At 59.4% G+C, this 16,591-nt stretch overlaps 1 protein-coding gene across 36 annotated transcripts in view; it reads left to right on the forward strand.

The window, feature by feature from the left end:
• Positions 1 to 16,591, forward strand: part of OBSCN (obscurin, cytoskeletal calmodulin and titin-interacting RhoGEF) — a 164,997-nt gene that overhangs the window by 138,869 nt on the left and 9,537 nt on the right. For 34 of the 36 annotated variants that reach the window (XM_078452398.2, XM_081790323.1, XM_081790320.1 and 31 more), the window contains 12 exons: positions 2,471 to 2,638; positions 2,850 to 2,952; positions 3,114 to 3,243; positions 4,471 to 4,579; positions 12,074 to 12,358; positions 13,277 to 13,373; positions 13,614 to 13,735; positions 14,285 to 14,397; positions 14,545 to 14,713; positions 14,863 to 14,944; positions 15,683 to 15,883; positions 16,381 to 16,441. In XM_078452398.2, coding sequence (XP_078308524.2) covers positions 2,471 to 2,638; positions 2,850 to 2,952; positions 3,114 to 3,243; positions 4,471 to 4,579; positions 12,074 to 12,358; positions 13,277 to 13,373; positions 13,614 to 13,735; positions 14,285 to 14,397; positions 14,545 to 14,713; positions 14,863 to 14,944; positions 15,683 to 15,883; positions 16,381 to 16,441 — 1,640 coding nt within the window. Of the gene's footprint in view, positions 1 to 2,470; positions 2,639 to 2,849; positions 2,953 to 3,113; positions 3,244 to 4,470; positions 4,580 to 7,489; positions 7,533 to 9,267; positions 10,970 to 12,073; positions 12,359 to 13,276; positions 13,374 to 13,613; positions 13,736 to 14,284; positions 14,398 to 14,544; positions 14,714 to 14,862; positions 14,945 to 15,682; positions 15,884 to 16,380; positions 16,442 to 16,591 lie in introns of those variants that run through there. The other 2 variants (XM_081790437.1, XM_081790444.1) reach the window with 2 other exon arrangements.

Raw genomic sequence — 16,591 nt, forward strand, 5'->3', positions numbered from 1 at the left:
ACACAGTTGGCTCTGAGCTCTGCCCATGGAACTGGGACCCGGCTCCCCACCATGTGGCCTGGACCGCTGCTGCGCTCACTGCATAGCCTGGGTCTCCCCTGAGCTGGATGATGGGGCGGGGGAGGGGGAATTGGAGGGAAGGTCCCCTAAGAGGTTCTGTCCCAGTACATGAGTCTGTAGGTGGGGGTCCCCTTTGTAGGCGTCGAAGAGGTAAAGGTTGGTTATTGCAATGGAGGAACTCAGCGTGGGGAGACTTCTGACTTGCCAGCCAGCAGAACGGCAGAATGTCATGGGTGGACGCTTCCCATGTTAGGAGCAGGCAGAGAGGGGCAAGTGCTGACCCACCCACAGGGGCCACATGTCCAGAATGGAGGGCCCTGGACACGAATCAGAGACCTCGCCTCAAGAATGCGGAGAGGTCCTGGTGCCTGAGTGCCTGAGGGTGGAAGAGCAGGATCCATTGCTCTGCACGGGGGATCCCCTTACAGCCGGCCTGTCTACACCTACTGGAGCCATAGGAGCAGTTGCCTTTGACCAGCCACCTGCTCCCTCTGGTGGCTGCTGCCACCTCTGCGCCTGGCGAGTACACACTGGAATGTCCCCTCCCCACATTCCCTCTGGCCCGGGAACTGCATACCGCAAACATTGGGTCCAGAGGTAGAAGTTGCAGCCACAGAACTCTGACTTGGCCTCAAGGTGACATTCAAGTCCCGTGAGTGGATGCAGGTGCTGTGAAAATCCTACCTCTCCCTGCCTGGGGTCTCTGGGCACAGGGGACCAAGGCTCACCTGTCAGGTCAGGGTGGAGGAGCAGGAAGACACAACACACTTCCGCAGCTCAGTAATGTCCCGCGTTTGGGGCTCACCCAAAACTCCGTCTGGAGCAGCGTCTCTGCGAATACTGTTTTGGCTTCGGGGATGTTGACTTAGCAGCCACGTCACATCACCGCCCGAGGCTCTGTGCCCCTTGGTTGGCTGGGGACCCCCTGCAAGGTGGTGACCTTGCTGATGGGGCTCCTTCTGGCCCAGAGCAGCAGTCACATCCCCCAGCCTTTCTCAGGGCCACCTGTCAGAATGCTCCTATAGCCCTCCACTCACCTCCGCCTCCTCCAGCCTGTCACAACATTATGGATGCCATGCAGGTTCCACCAGCCCACAGGACGGGCATCAAAGGCTCCCTGTGGGGACATGGCTCCTCTGCTGTCATCCGAAGGAGTCCTTCACAAACTTCCGGTGCCTGGCCTCCCAGCCCAGGTGCTGGCCCTCCTGCCTTCTGCCCATCCAGACTTGGTGACTGCACCCAGCATGGGCTCTCGTGTTTGTTAGGAAGCCAGTCAACGTCAGGCGTCAGGAGGGAGCGTGTCAGCCAAAGCACCACCCAGAGATCTGCTTTTGACCCTGCTTCTCGGTGCCCAGACTGCAGCCTCTGGCCCCACGGCTCTTCCTCCACAGGCCACGGCGGCGGGGGGGGGGGGGGCAGGGAAGGGGCAGGGGGTGGTTTCCTGCCCAGTGGACCTCGTGCTGTCTGCCACTGACTCCACAGACCTGTCATGGGTCCTGTTACCTGGCCCAGCGGGGCCTTCTGTTTATCTCCCTCCTCCTCTCGCTTCTGGAACACCTCGTCCCTGACCGTGTCCCTTCTTGTCACTGAAGCATGAAGGGTCTGGGGTGTTTCCCTGCTTGGAAACCACGAGGCCAGCCAGATACAGATAGAAAACAAGGCCTTCTGGCTGGAGCCACATATACCAGTCCCCACGTTTGGGGGCCAGATGTTAGCTGCAGGAAGTAGGTTGCCCCCTCAGGGGAGAAACCTCAGGTTCTAGGAGACGCTGGACTTCTATGGGGCTGCTAGCAGGCCTGCCTGTGTCCTCTTCCCCAAAGTGACTGGGTCACTTGTGGCTTAAAAACAGTTGGCACGGGTTCCTCTGAGTTAGGGGTCACGATGCTGCTTATGAACTATTTAAACAGCTTCATTCGGCACATACAAGGTCCCCTGTGAAGTTTTAGGTATTTGTGGAGGACACAGTTCCTTGCGGGGAAAGATGCACCTCTCCTGGCCTCCACGCAGGGGAGAATCGCATGATGGCTGGAGACGTTCAGTTGGGTAGTGATGAGGGACATGGGCAGTGTCTGAGCGTGTCTGTTGGGTGGGGTCCCGGGGAGTAACGGAATCAATGGGCAGATGAGTGAAGGTCTGCGTGCCAGAATAGGACATCATCTGTTGGGGCCAGGCCCCTCTGCCCAGCCCCTACCTCCAGCTAAGAGCCTACTTTGCAAGGCTGCACAGGGGACATGGAGGTCTGGGGAAGGAAATGGCACTCTGGATCAGCTTGGCCAGCCAGGCTCCCCACCAGGGGTCCATGCTCCAGAAGTGCTCCTCCATCGCTGCCCCATGACTGCAACCCCCCAGGCAGGCCAGCCTCCTGTCCCCAGCAGGGTCCCCTCCGTGACAGCCCTGCCTTCCTTTCCAGACGGGAAGCCAGTGGAAGTGGACCCTCACCACATCCTCATCGAGGACCCCGATGGCTCATGTGCCCTCATTCTGGACAACCTGACTGGCGTGGACTCCGGCCAGTACATGTGCTTCGCGGCCAGTGCTGCTGGCAATGCCAGCACCCTAGGCAAGATACTGGTGCAAGGTGAGCCTTGGGAGGGAGGCTGGGGTGTGGGGCATCTGGACCCTGCTCTACCTTGGGGACTCAATGGGGGGCACAGGCCTGCGGGTGGGGCTGATGGTGGCCATGTGGATTCCGACCACATCTGGGGAACTCACTGGTGGAGTAGGGTCCCTCTCCATCATGGTGTCTCTCTCTATATCTCTTCCCCTTCCACCACTCGGTGGCCCCACAGTACCCCCACGGTTTGTGAAAAAGGTCCGGGCAGTGCCCTTTGTGGAGGGAGAGGACGTTCAGGTCACCTGTACCATCGAAGGTGCCCCACACCCCCAGATCAGGTAGGCCAGGCAGCGTGGGGGCTGGGACAGGGTCTGCTGGACGCTGGCAAAGTGTGGGTGGGCTCCATGTGCAAGCCCAGACTGCAGGGCGGGGGCGAGAGGAGGGTGTCAAGTTGGGGAGGCTGGGGTGGCTCTGCCTCACATTGTAGGGTTGGCCATAGGTGGTACAAGGATGGGGCCCTGCTGACACCCAGCGGCAAATACCGAACCCTGAACGAGCCCCGCAGTGGCCTGCTGGTGTTGGAGATCTTGGCGGCCAACAAGGAGGACCTGGGCCACTATGAGTGCGAGGTGACATGGGCAGACATAAGGGCAGCTGAGGGGACTAGCTTGGGGCCTCCCATCACCCAGTGTCCCTGATGAGGGAGGGACCCCGGCTCCCCATCACCCAGTGTCCCTGAACCATGATGAGGGAGGGACCACAACCCCCTATCACCCAGTGTCCCTGATGAGGGAGGGACCCCGACCCACCATCACCCAGTGTCCCTAAACCATGATGAGGGCAGAATCCTAGTCCCCCATCACCCAGTGCCCCTGATGAGGGAGGGATCCTGGTCCCCCATCACCCAGTGTCCCTGATGAGGGAGGGACCCCAACCAACCATCACCCAGTGTCCCTGAACCATAATGAGGACAGAACCCTAGCCCCCCATTACCCAGTGCCCCTGATGATGGAGCGATCCCTGGCCCACGATCACCCAGTATCCCCAGTGAAGGAGGGGATCTCTGGCCCACCATCCAGTGTCCATGACAGGGGACAGGGACCCAGATGGGAACCCTGGGTGGCATCCTCTTTTCTCCCAAAGCCACTTGCCCACCTGCAGGGCCGGGGGTGGTCTGTGGATGGTGTGTGCAGGCTGTGGCTCTTCCTGGCTACCAGCCCCCTCTGTGTGGCTGCTGTTGGTAGCCTAGGTGGGGCCTGGCCCCTATGGGGGTTCCTGTGGGAACACACAGACCTGAGCCAGCTCTGGACCCATACTGTCTGATTCAGTCACTACTGGCCACATGCAATTTTTTTTTTTTTAATTTTTTTTTTAACGTTTATTTATTTTTGAGACAGAGAGAGACAGAGCATGAACGGGGGAGGGTCAGAGAGAGGGAGACACAGAATCCGAAACAGGCTCCAGGCTCTGAGCTGTCAGCACAGAGCCCGACGCGGGGCTCGAACTCACAGATCGCGAGATCATGACCCGAGCTGAAGTCGGCCGCCCAACCGACTGAGCCACCCAGGCGCCCCTGGCCACATGCAATTTGAATTGAAATCAATAAGTTACCTGTAGGTAAAGATTCAGTTCCATGCAAGTGCTTGGGCCCATATGGCCACCACACTGAAGTGTGTAGACAGTGTCCCCAGTGCCTAGGAAACCCTGGGCAATGCTGGGTCTGTGTGGGAACCCTTTCTTTGGTGATAGGCTCTATGCCTCTGGGACACAGCCAGGGAGGGCCCCCACTACAAACAACCTGCATGGTCCCCAGGGAGCCACAGGCTCTAAGCAGGCTCCTGCCATCTGCCCTGCAGTTGGTGAACCGGCTGGGCTCTGCGAGGGGCGGGGCAGAGCTGTGCATGCAGAGCCCAGCTGTGCGAGCCCGGGAACAACTTCGCAGAGAGCAGCTTGCAGCTGTGGAAGGTGAGTGCTGTGGGGCTGGGCTTTTCCCACCAGCTTTTCCAATCAAGGTGTGCTTCTTGGAGGAGGGACAGTGAGGGCCAAGGAGGGGTCTGGCTGGGAGAGGAGGGGATGCAGAGGCCGTGGAGCTAGGGCTGGGTCCCAGCGCCCTACTGGGGCAGCATGAGGTGAGCCATGAGCCCAGAGCTTCAGCAAGGCTGAAGGGCTGCCCTGGGGGTGGCATCTTCCTCACCATCTCTGGGGCAGTAATGAGTGCGTAGAAAGGTCCTATCTGGGCCAGGCAGGCTGCTGGACAGTAGCCAGCCAGGCCTCGTGATAGGTGGCAGCAACATTAGGTAGGACAGCTTTGCCGTGTGCAGAGCACAGGGCTGCCGGGTCTCAGCTTGGCTCCCAGGAGAGGGAGTGGTGTTGGGGTTGGGTTGTTCATGGGAAAAACAGAATGTCGTGGCTCTGCCTCCCTAACCTGGCCGGGGGTGGCCCCTGGGGTCCTGAGATGTGTCTCACTAGGGGGAGATGTGCTTTGGGGTGGGAGGTGAAGGGTGGGTGGCAGGGCACCTCACGCCTCCACTCATGCCTGGGTCCAAGATCCCAGCTGGGCCCAGCCCAAGAATGGCTGGGATGGGGAGGGTGGCAACTGGAATCTGTTCTGGGCCTGCTCAGTCCCAGAGAGCAGCCTGATGGGGCAGGGTGCAGCCCCAGGGACAGCTTCTCCCAGTGCAAGTATCCCCACCTATAAGGTGGTAAGTCTTCTGTTCCTGGAGGCATACAAGCAGAGGCTTGACTAATACCTGGTGGGGCTTCAGCTCCCACAGTAGGAAGGGCTGGAATACATGTCCTCCCAGCTTCTGAATGTTGGCTTCTGTGATGCCTTGGGCTACTGGATCCAGTCCTTCCTGGGGCCCCATGCCTGGGCGCCTCTGTCTATCTAGACCCTCCTACAGTCAGCCTACTTGGCACCTGAACTTTGGCCTCACAGCCTTTGAGACCCTCCACAGACATCACAGAGAGGGCAGGGGTCCTTGTTCCTGCCCCCAAGAGGATCCTGTGATGTCTGCAGGCACCTGCACTTCCTGCAGTGTAGCATCTTATGTAGGGGAGGTGCTGCATAGGGACTTCAGTGCTCCCTCTCAGGCTGGCAACAAGCATGTCCTACAGAGGCATTCACTTCATTGTCATGATGGGTCACTTTCTGTCAACGTCCGACGGCTGTGGATTCTGGAAGAGGGGCAGCCTCCTGGTGCCTCACATCCAAGAAGGCGGGTTCTCACAGACCCAGGATTGAAGCCCAGTGCCTACTGCTTCCTAACCCTATCCTGCTGCTTCATCTTTAACCTGGTGGCTCTATGGCCAGCACGGCCCTGGCCAGCCTTGTGGGGTGGGTGCTGCCCCCTCGCTTGTGGAACCGCACTGGGCCAGGAGCCTTGCTTCGCACGGCTGCACCTCTCCAATAGCTGCCAGTACTCACTGGAGCTTAGGGCCCATCAGGTGGCTGGCCAGTTCAGGAACAAAAGCACCAGGCAGCCAAAACATGTCCTGACTACCACCCCATAGAGCAGCAGGAGGGGACCCCAGTCATGGGGGGTGGGGCGAGGAGAGGAGTTCTGCACACAGGGTCCAGTCTTCAGGTGGCAAACAGGCTGGCTCTCTCTGGCCCCAACTTAATCCTCACACACAGGGCATGTTGGTGCATCCCATTCTCTCTCCCAGGGGGCTTCCCTCTCCAGGAGGCAGCTAGCACAAACACGCACATGTACATACATACATGCATGTGTGCATGCACATGCTTGTGTGCACACATATACACAAATAAATGAGGCTCCCAAGGGCCATACGGATACAACTGGTACATTTAATTCATGTGCATCCAATCGGAGACAAGTTTAAAATACTCTTGGTCATCTAAAAGGAAAATCCTTTTTCTATATGGCACTGTAGCAAAGCCTGAAATCCCACACACGAAGCCAGGGTGCTGTGTGCCCCAGGCCATGCCACTTGACTTTTTTGAGCATCCCACTCAGCTTTGTCCCTAGAATGGCAAAAGGGACTGTTGAGACCTAAGGGTACTGGTAGCAGCTGACTGCCTGCTGTCCAGCAGGGTGTGGTTGGGAGGGGGCATCTCTGTGGCAAACCTGGCCCTTCACAGAAGTTGCAGAGGAAGAGACCTTGAGACAGGTTGGAATAGGTGCTGCTTGGTCCCAGATGAGTCCTATCCTGTCTCTGGGACTCTGATCCTCCATCTGCTGGCTCCAGAGGGGTAGAAAGGTAGGGTAATCAAGGCAGTTGAATTTGTAGGTAGCTTCTATGAGGAGACCTAAGTTTCTTTACTCACTTGGAGCTCAGGACCCTGTCCAGGCATTTCTGGTTGCTCCTGATGGGATTTTCATGGCCTCACGCTACAAAGCTCATATGTGCCACCTCCCTGGAGAGATGCCTTTGTTCTTTAGGAATTTTTATAAAACAGGCACCAGCCATCCCAGTCGCAGTTTGATTCCCATGAGCCATTCCTTTCCCCACTCCTAGCCTTCAGTTTTTGTCTGAGCAGTGGGACCTTAGGTTTGACAAACTCACAGGGCTCCCTGGGCACATGAGCTGAAGAAAGAGCTGGAATTTCTGTGTGGACTGCCTAGGTGGGGCCCCTACTCTTCCTACGGTCCCTGAAAGACCCTCATTTCCTCATGTTAGACACATTTGATGTTCTACTTCCTTATCCCCCAGATACTCAAATAAGGCTCTGTCATCTCCATTTCAAAGATGACAACTGAGGCTTCAAGCTGAGACAGATAGGCCAGGCAGGGCTTGGATCCAGTGCTCCTAAGCCGAGCAGGTTACTACACAGCCATGCCATTCAAACAGCTCAGCTCCAGAGCGCTGCCTGATCTGTAACCCTGGCTATTCCGACTGTTTTCTTTGTAGTCACTGAGCAGGAGACTAAAGTCCCCAAGAAAACCATCATCATGTAAGTGCAGGCGTGTTCCTAACTTTCCTTCTGACTGCAGTGCCCCCTGCATGCCCACTAACCCACCTGGACCTTGCCTGTGTGGCCCGGCCACCTGCTTGTCTGACTACCATATGGCTTTTGCTCACCACGCAGACTGCCAGCACTTTGCAGAAGCTCCAGAGGGGACCCACATTCCCCTGGGGTCTTGACTACATTCACACGTCACAGCTCTCTCTTACAGGGCCTCCATGGCTCCATTGTTTCCGCTGGGTAGACTTACTCTGTATACTTCACAGCAGCACACCCAGCTTGGACCCAGAATCACACCAGTTAGTTTGGAGCCGGGACTGAGAGCTGTTTCCCACAGTGGGCCAGAGGCAGAATTCTACTCAAAACCCTAGAATCTAGGACATTTCTGTCCAACAGAGCTTTCTGTGATGTTGGAAGTATTCTCTATGTTGCACACTACAAGAGCATCCACTAGCCATATGTGGCTGCCAAGTATTTCAAATGTGTCAAGTGTAACTGAAGAACTGAATGCTAGATTTTAGTTATTCTCATTAACTTGCATTTAATTAAAATAGTGTAACCCTAGTGGGCAGCACAGCTCTAGGTCCCTTACATGTCTCCAAGCCCAACCCTAGCATTAGGGAGATGGGGAAACTCACGTTCAGGGAAGAGGCTTGCTCAGGGTGTCTCATGATTGGAAGCCAATGGATAACCATTTCCCCGGTGCCACGCCCGCCATCCCTTTCTTTGGTGCCTTCAAGGCTGGAGTTGTTGCTACTTAAATTACACAAGAGGTTTGGAGCTGAGTGAAACCACAGAAGACAGAATTGGTTTTGACCTGGATGATCGGGGAGGACTTCCACTAGAGGGTGTGTGCAGGTGGAGATTGTGGAAAAGCTTGCAAAAGCCAGGAGGCAAGAAAAACTGGTCTAAGACCAGATGGCTGGGAAACGCTGGTTGGTCCCCATGGACCTATGACCTCCTCAAGGGGCCTGAAGTTGTCCAAGTTATGGAGAATCTTATCATCAGACATTTGGTCAGATCCTGGGTTAACCCTTCCTCGACTTCCTCCCTCCTCCTCCTCCCTCCTCCCCCAAGGCACGTTGCTGCCCCACAATACATGGGGTAGTAGTAAGTACCCCATCCCTGGAGCTATGCGACTGTGTCTGAGCTTTATACAGATTAACTCTACATTTCATCCATGAAAGGAGCATCTCTATTATTTACATCTTATGGATGGCTCCTGCTCTCTGAGGGCTCACTGGGGTAACCCACATGATATAAAGCATAAGGCACTGGTGGGATGGACAAGGAAGGCCATATGGCTATGTCCCTGCATACCTTCCCATTAACTGCACAAAAAGCACTGGGATCTCTGAAGTGAGATGGTCATAAATGGAGGAGAGACTAGCACACAGAGACATTGTAAACCAGTCTCAGTCCGGGGTTTTGAGGCACCTTGTAATGTGGCATGGCCCTCCCCTGATGCCTCAACTCTTGTTTTGAGATATGCACACTAGAGTTTGAGGTTAGCCAGATGGGGCTTTGTGCTTTGTTTCCTTGGTTCTCTGTAGGTTCCAGAGGTTGGGCTCAAGCACATGTGTAGGAGTTTGTGCAGTGTCACCACTTGCTTGTGAGGACACTAACCCTATCACTCATGTGGCCCCTGCATGTGCTGATGGTGCGGGCACTGAGCAAGGCTGCAGGTCTCTGTGCACATTTCCTCTTGGCCCTCTCCCCGCAGAGAGGAGACCATCACCACCGTGGTGAAGAGCCCCCGTGGCCGGCGCCGGTCCCCCAACAAGTCCCCTTCCCGCTCGCCTTCTCGCCGCACTGCCAGCCCACCCAGGCCAGGCCAGTTGGCCCCCGAGGTGCTCTACTCACTGGGGGCCAGCCAGCCTCGAAAGCCTGAGGTGGAACCAGGCTGGAGGCCCACTGTGCCCACGCTGTACGTGACGGAGCCTGAGTCCCACACGCCGGCCCTGCCCCAGGGCACGAGGCCCCAACCCAAGTGGGTAGAGGTCGAGGAGACTATTGAAGTCCAGGTGAAGAAGACGGGCTCCAGGGGTGCATCTCCTGCCAGAGAGGCACCCGATAGCTCCACAGGGCTCCTCTTCACGATGTCAGGTGGGACACCCACAGGAGACCCCAATGCAAACAATTCCAACAACAAGTTACTGGCTCAGGAGCCCCAGGCCCAGGGCAGAACCATAGTCAGTGCTGGAGAGCCTCTCACCTTCTGCATGGACGCTGGGCCAGAGGAGACCCCTGAACCTTTCCCTCCCCAAGCAGCTGAAGAAGAGGCTCCCCTGGAGGAGATGGAGGAAGGAGGTGCCCTCCTGATAGAGGAGCCTCAGGGCACCAACAGCCTTTGGAGCCGTGACCCCAAGGTCCTCACACACGACGGCCGAGTGCTGACGCTGGCTGACCTGGAGGATTACGTGCCCCGGGAGGGGGAGACCTTCGGCTGTCATGGCCCAGTGCCCAGCACTTCTGATGACCCACCCTGCGAGGTCTCTGTGCTTCAGAGAGAGATCAGTGAGCCCACTGTGGGGCGGCCTGTCCTGCTCAATGTGGGGCGTCCCCTGGGCCCACGAGGCCCATCCAGCTTTTTCAGTCACCGGGAAGTGTCTCCGTCAGGGCCTCAAGTCCTTGGCCCCAGTGGAGTCTCCTTCTGTGTGCAGGAGTTGCGGGCTGGGGGTGCTACCTCCTGGAAGCCATCCTTCTGCACCCAGGTCCAGCGGTCTGCAGACAGTGGCCAGAGCAGTTTCAAAACAGAGGTTTCCACCCAGACAGTCAGCTTTGGGACAGTGGGTGAGACGGTCACTCTGCACATCCACCCAGATGGGGACAAGGCCCCCAGCCCCTCCCAGGGTTGAGGCCATAAGTGTCAGGGGCTTGGCTGTCAGGCACCCTGATGCAGCCAGTGTGGCTGTGTGGAGGAAGCCAGTGCCCCATGGATATGTGTGCTCTGATCCTCCCCTCCACTCTCCAAGAACTCAGGGCTGGAGCCTGCCTGCCCCTTCTACCCCAGGCACTTGCTACCTCACAAGGCCTGGTCTGGCTGAGGACACTGCATACAGATCTGGAGTCTCAGAAAGTACAGAAGCCTCTGAAGAGTACAGGCTGGAGAGACTCATGGACTGCAGCTCTGGGCTCAGGGCTCTAGACATAAGTCAGGGACACTGTATCTGTCTGGCCATGTTCACAAGGCCGGGATGTCAGGTTTGTCCTGTCTGCTCCAGGCTAGGGTCCTGGTCTTCCTCTCAGGTGGGGGCTCCCCAGCCGCATCTTCACCATGAACATTTGTCTTGGCCTCTGGGAGGCCTGTGCGGGGCACAGCCTTGCAGGCCCTCCTGAGCCTTTCTGCAGGGTGGACCAGGGTCTGTGCATGGGAAGTGGCCCATCAGATGGCCCCGATGATGATAATAAACTGGTTCCCTGCACTGTGTCTTCTCTGCTTTCTTGCTTCTCTGCCTGGTGGCTCCGGCGACTTGTTGGGGAGGGCCTTCTATGCCTGGCCTTGGGGACCACCAGTAGCAGCCCTTGGTGGGCACCTGACACCAGCCTGTGGGTTCAGGCCCATCCTAGGCTCCCTGGGTGGAGGCGTGACAGCTTGCCGGTGTAGCTTGCTCACACAGGCTGTGTGGCTGGTGACAGGTGCTACCTTGTGACAAGACTAGTGGTCATTCCCAGCCCTCTGGAGGCTGAGCAGCCCTCCCTACCATCTGTGCCTGGGGAGTTGTTGGTGAGATGGGCACAGAGGCTGTGATGTGTTCGGGGTCTGTTGACCTCCTTGGACTGGGGAAGGATGAGACGCGTGTCCCAGTGCCGTTGAGGGCACACAGACAGCAGACTGACAGTCGCTTCTCCAGCTTGGAGGGTCTGAGGATACAGAAGATGAACAAGAGAAAAAGTCTGGGGTGAGGGGAGAGCTCCAGGCGGGGGGACCTGCTGGGAATGGAGTGGTAGGCATCCCTGGGCATGTGTGAGGCTGTGGTGTGACCATAGGAAGAATGGCCCCCAGGTGGGGGAGGAAAATGTACCAGGAGCTAGAGGCAGGGAGCCAACAAGGGTACAGTGGCCTCAGTGGGGCTAGGCTGCAAGTGGAGGGGAGGCCGCTGCCATGCATGGCTGGCCTGGGAGGGCAGGAAGGACCCCTTGGCCCCTGACAGCATCAGGCTGTTCCCAGGCTTCCCTAGAGTGTGGGGCTGGGTTCCCTTGGGCCTGGGTGGCCCAGTACCCTGGGGTCTGGAGTGGACCATGGTGTGGAGGCCAGTCCCAGGGTGAAGGTATGGGATGAACTGAGACTGAGGGGCAGGACCAAGACAGAGGCCAGGTGTCCAGACCCACCTGTGCCCAGAGGAGCCCCCGTTTTCAAAAGTCCTGGGCTCACTGCCTTGAGTGTGTGGTGGGTCAGATTGGTGGGAAGGGCAGCTTGGAGTCAGCTCACTGGGGCAGCCTCTGAGGACTGGGACAAGGTTTCTGGAGCCCTCTTCTTGGGCCTAGGCCATGCCTCACCCCTACACGCTGACCCGCCTCTCCCACAGATGCTGCCGCCCCTCCCCCAGTTGCCCTGGAGCCAGCAGACAAGGAGATCACGTCTGTTCCAAGGACACTGGTGTGCCCCGAGGCTCCAGGACCCTCCACAGGGGACCACGCTGGCCCCATCCCTGGCCCTGGGGGGCCACCCAAACTCCAGGAGGCTGGCCCCAAACTCCTAGGCACGGAGGTTGCAGATGCGTCTGGTGAGGCCCAGTGGCCTCAGGCTGACCACAAAGTGCCACCTGCTCTCAGGGTCCCCCCTGTGCTGGATTCAACCTTGGCCACCCCAGGTATCCATCCTATTCAGGTGAATGGGAAGAGCCCTGGGGACCCTGACATCCCAATGGCCCCATGCACTGGGGGACCTGGACAAGGCCCACTTTAGCTCAGCCTCAGGCTCCCCAACTGTGAAGCTATAGGCAGGGGGTGGGTGCTGGGAGGTTCTTCCCACCCTGAGTACATCTGTCCTGGAAGCCAGAGGCTTTGGTGGTTAGCCCTGGGCACAGAGCCTGAGTGCCCTGTGCTTCTGGGTAGGTGAGAAGGAGGGGGGGGAGGAGAGGGGGAAGAGGAGGAGTGGGAGGAGGGAGGAGAAGAAAAAGGAGGGAGGAGGAGGTGAGGGAGGAGATGGAGAGGAGGAGGAGGAGGGAGGGGGAAGAAGAAGAGAGAGGAGGAAGAAGAGAGAAGAGAGAGGAGGAGATGGAGGAGGGAGGAAGGGGGAGGAGGAGGGAGGAAGAGAGAGGAGGGGAGGGAGGAGGAGAGAGAGGAGAAGGAGGAAGAAAGGAGGAGGAGGGAGAGGGAGGAGGAAGGAGAGGAGAGGTAGACCCCCTCACCACCACCCTGGCCTGATGAGACCCCCCCCCAGGGATGTTGCCTTGGGGCCCCTCCCCCCCAGAAGCTGCTGCACCTGGCTGTCAGAATGGCCCTTGTCTGGGTAGCTGGGACCCTGTCGTGTGGCTGATGGCCCAGGCCAGAAGCTAGGACAGGAGGGTGCATTGGCTTCTGGGCTCTGCAGGGAGGTCAGGACCCCTGGGTTTGGAGGAGGGTAGTCTCTGTCTGTTCTTACCCACAGGGGCCCTGCGCTCCCACAGTCCCTCCTCCGCCTTGTGTTCCCACCCTCTGGGCCTGCAGGATGACATGGGGACACATAGTGAGGGGCAGTCCCAGCTCCATCCCAAGCTCCCTCTCACTAAGCCCCTGTCTCCTACCAGCTGAGCCTCAGAAGGTGCCAGAGCCTCTCCCCCAGGAGGGCCAGGAGCAGGACTTGGGGGCCCATGCTGAGGCCCAGGGACGCACAGTGCCCATCCGGTAACCTGCTTGGCGTGCTGGGTGGGGGCAGTTCATGAGGGGACATCCCAGGGTCAGGGCACAGAGGAGAGACTGCTCTCAGGGTGAGGGGTGGAGCCCTCACCTCACCCGGGGCTGGGTCCCCTCTTTGTGCATCCCATCTCTAAAAGTCTGCTGTAGTGCGGTGGGGGGGAGGCAGAGCCGCCCACACTCCAGGGGTGTAGGAGAAGAGCAGACACTCATCCAGCTCCATGACCACAGGATGGAGGGTACAGCCTGGCCGGGAGCAGGAGCAGTGGACCTATGGGACATCCACAGCCAGGTGTTCATGGAGACCACGCATCGGACATACGTGTACCAGGCCAGCGACACGGGTGCCACAAGTAGGCGGGGGCTTAGTGGGTCATGTCTGTGTGTGCCCCCAGTGCCCTGGACCAGGGGAGGGACACTCATGCAGAGGAACCTGCAGAGCCACCTGGCCTGTCCCAGCCTTGCTGGGGCGGGGCGGGGGTGGGGAGCTCTCTGCCCGTGTCCCCCCAGGGAGAGGTGAGGGCTGTCACCTGGGAGGGTTGAGGGGCTGAAGGTAGTGAACTGTTTGCTGGGAGCCACCTTCTCCAGCAGGCGTCAACATGCTCTGCACGCCCTGCCCTTGGACAGCTAGGAGAGACAGAGGCTCGTGGGAAGGAGGCACTTCCTGACCATCAGGGGCCTGGGCAGAGTCAGGAGGGGGGCGCCCCCATTAGGGAGGCAGGTGGGCTCTTGCCCCAGGGCGTATCACAAGGCTTGGGGGTATCAGGACAGGCGTGGGTGGGTAGTCAATGCTGGCCCACTGTAGGGGGGCAGTCTCTGACTGCAAGGCCCAGCTCCAAGACTCAATGTGGGCTGATGACACAGCCTGGACCTCTCTCCATGGGCTCCCTCCTGCACCCCAGGGCCCCCATCCATGCAGGTCACCATCGAAGACGTGCAGGCACAGAGGGGCAGCACCGCGCAGTTCCAAGCGGTCATCGAGGGCAACCCGCAGCCCACAGTGACCTGGTACCGGGTAGGGACAGGCACCGGGCTGGGGGCCGGGACTGGCGAGTGTGTAGCATTCCCACCCGCCAGCAAAGCACTTGCAGTAGGGCGGGGGAGGGATAGAGTCCATACCCCGGGTTGGGCTGACAGCTGCCCCGCCCGCCTATGCCCCCAGGATGATGCCCAGGTGGTGGACGGTGCCCGGCTCAGCCAGCAGCGGGAAGGGACTACCTACTCCCTGGTGCTAAGGGACGTGACCCAGCAGGACGCAGGCGTCTACACCTGCCTGGCCCAAAACGCTGGTGGCCAGGTGCTGTGTAAAGCGGAGCTGGTGGTCCACGGGGGTGAGTCCGGGGAACCCTCCTCGAGGGCATGGGACGGGGGTGGTCTGCGGCCTCCCTCAGGCTCCAGCATAGTCCGTCCAGCACAGAGACGCTCCAGTTGGGGGTAAGTGGACATAGTTACACCTACGACTCCCGCTCTTCGACTACAGGAGACAGCGAGTCTGACACTGAGAAGCAAAGCTATCGAAGGAAGCTGCACTCTTTCTATGAGGTCAAGGAGGAAATTGGAAGGTATTGTCCACAAACGCAGCCCCAGGAGAGGGCCGCTCCTCGACACCCCCGCGTCCCAGAGCCCCTTCCCCCCACTCTCCGCCCTGAGAGCCCCCAGCACTTCCTGGAACCCCTGCGCCCCCGGGGACCCCTGAATCCCTGGAATTCCATCCCTCAGCCCCCGCCTTCCAGAGCTCTTTCCTCCCAGTCTCCGCCCCCGGAACCCCCAGGATCCTGGAAACCCTGCGACCCGGGAACCCCTGCGCCCCAGGAACCCCGCCCTCCACGGAGCACCTGCCTTCTCCCCGGGAGCCCCCAGCACCCCTAGAATCCTTGGTTCCCGGGGACCCTTGCGTCCCCTGAACTCCGCCCCTCAACCTCCACCTCCCAGAGCCCCTTCCTTCAAGTCCCCGCCCCCAGCCCCCCGGGAGCCCCAGCTTCCCGGGACCCCGCCCCCACGGAGCACAAGCTTTCTCCAGGGAGCCCCCAGTATCCCCTGGAACCCCTGCGCCTCGGGACCCCGCCTTCCACGAAGCACCCTCCTTTCCCGCCCCCCTGTTCTCCGGAAATTCCGCCTCTCAGGAGCTCCACCCCTCCCGCTGACCCAATGGCACGGGCACCCCCACCCAGAACCCAGTCCCCCAGAAACCTCCTTCCCTGGAGGACCCTCGTGAGCACTGCTCTCCGGAGCTCCACCGCTCCTCCAACCCTGTCCTGGGGAACCGGCGCGCGCCCCCAGCGTGGCTCCCCTCCTCCCAGGGGCGTGTTCGGCTTCGTGAAGAGGGTGCAGCACAAGGGAAACCAGATGTTCTGCGCGGCCAAGTTCATCCCCCTGCGGAGCAGGACGCGCACCCAGGCGTACCGCGAGAGGGACATCCTGGCCACGCTCAGCCACCCGCTGGTCACAGGGCTGCTTGACCAGTTTGAGACCCGGAAGACCCTGATCCTTGTCCTGGAGCTGTATCCCACAGCCAGGCCAGAGGAAAGGGGCGTGCACGCAGACCCTTGGCAGGCATAGGTCCGAGGGCCCCAGCAGGGCCTGTTCTGCTATTCCTGGACACAGCCCTGGCCTTGTAGCTCGTGGTCCCCTGGCTCAGGAATTTTGGCAGAGCTGTGTCACAGGGTCCAAGACAAGCCCTCACTGGGCCATCCCACGCTCCACGGGGCCTTGCCCAGCAGGGAGGTCAGACTTATGGGCCACGCTAAGCACTAATGCTGAGGGTCCTCAGGCAGCCCACCCGAGCTCCAGGGAGGGATGCACATGCCCTACTCACCCCTCCCACTCTGCTGCTGTCCGCTGACCTTGGCCCCCCTCCTTGGGGTCCCTGTCCCTCCCACCCTCCACAGTCTGAGCACCAACCTCCCCAGCTTGGCCCCCACCCCCACCCCAAGATAGGAGGTGTGTGTGGGGCCAGGTGGGTTCCAGACTCCAGAGCTTTCCTTGACCTAAGCCCCAGGTGTTCCTCAGAGGAGCTGCTGGACCGACTGTTCAAGAAGAGTGTGGTGACTGAGGCTGAGGTAACTGCACGGTCTCCTGTTTTCCCTGGCCACACCCAGCACGCCCCAGCTTGGAAACCTTCTGGGGTTCCCCAGGGCCTCATGGGGTGTGGTAGTTCCTCAGTAGGGCTCTCTAAGCCCTTCCATGCACCCCCCTTCCCCGGGGGGCCA

This window comes from Panthera onca, chromosome A1 (genome assembly GCF_046562875.1).
Source record: "Panthera onca isolate mPanOnc1 chromosome A1, mPanOnc1 haplotype 2, whole genome shotgun sequence".
Classification (NCBI taxonomy): Eukaryota; Metazoa; Chordata; class Mammalia; order Carnivora; family Felidae; genus Panthera; species Panthera onca.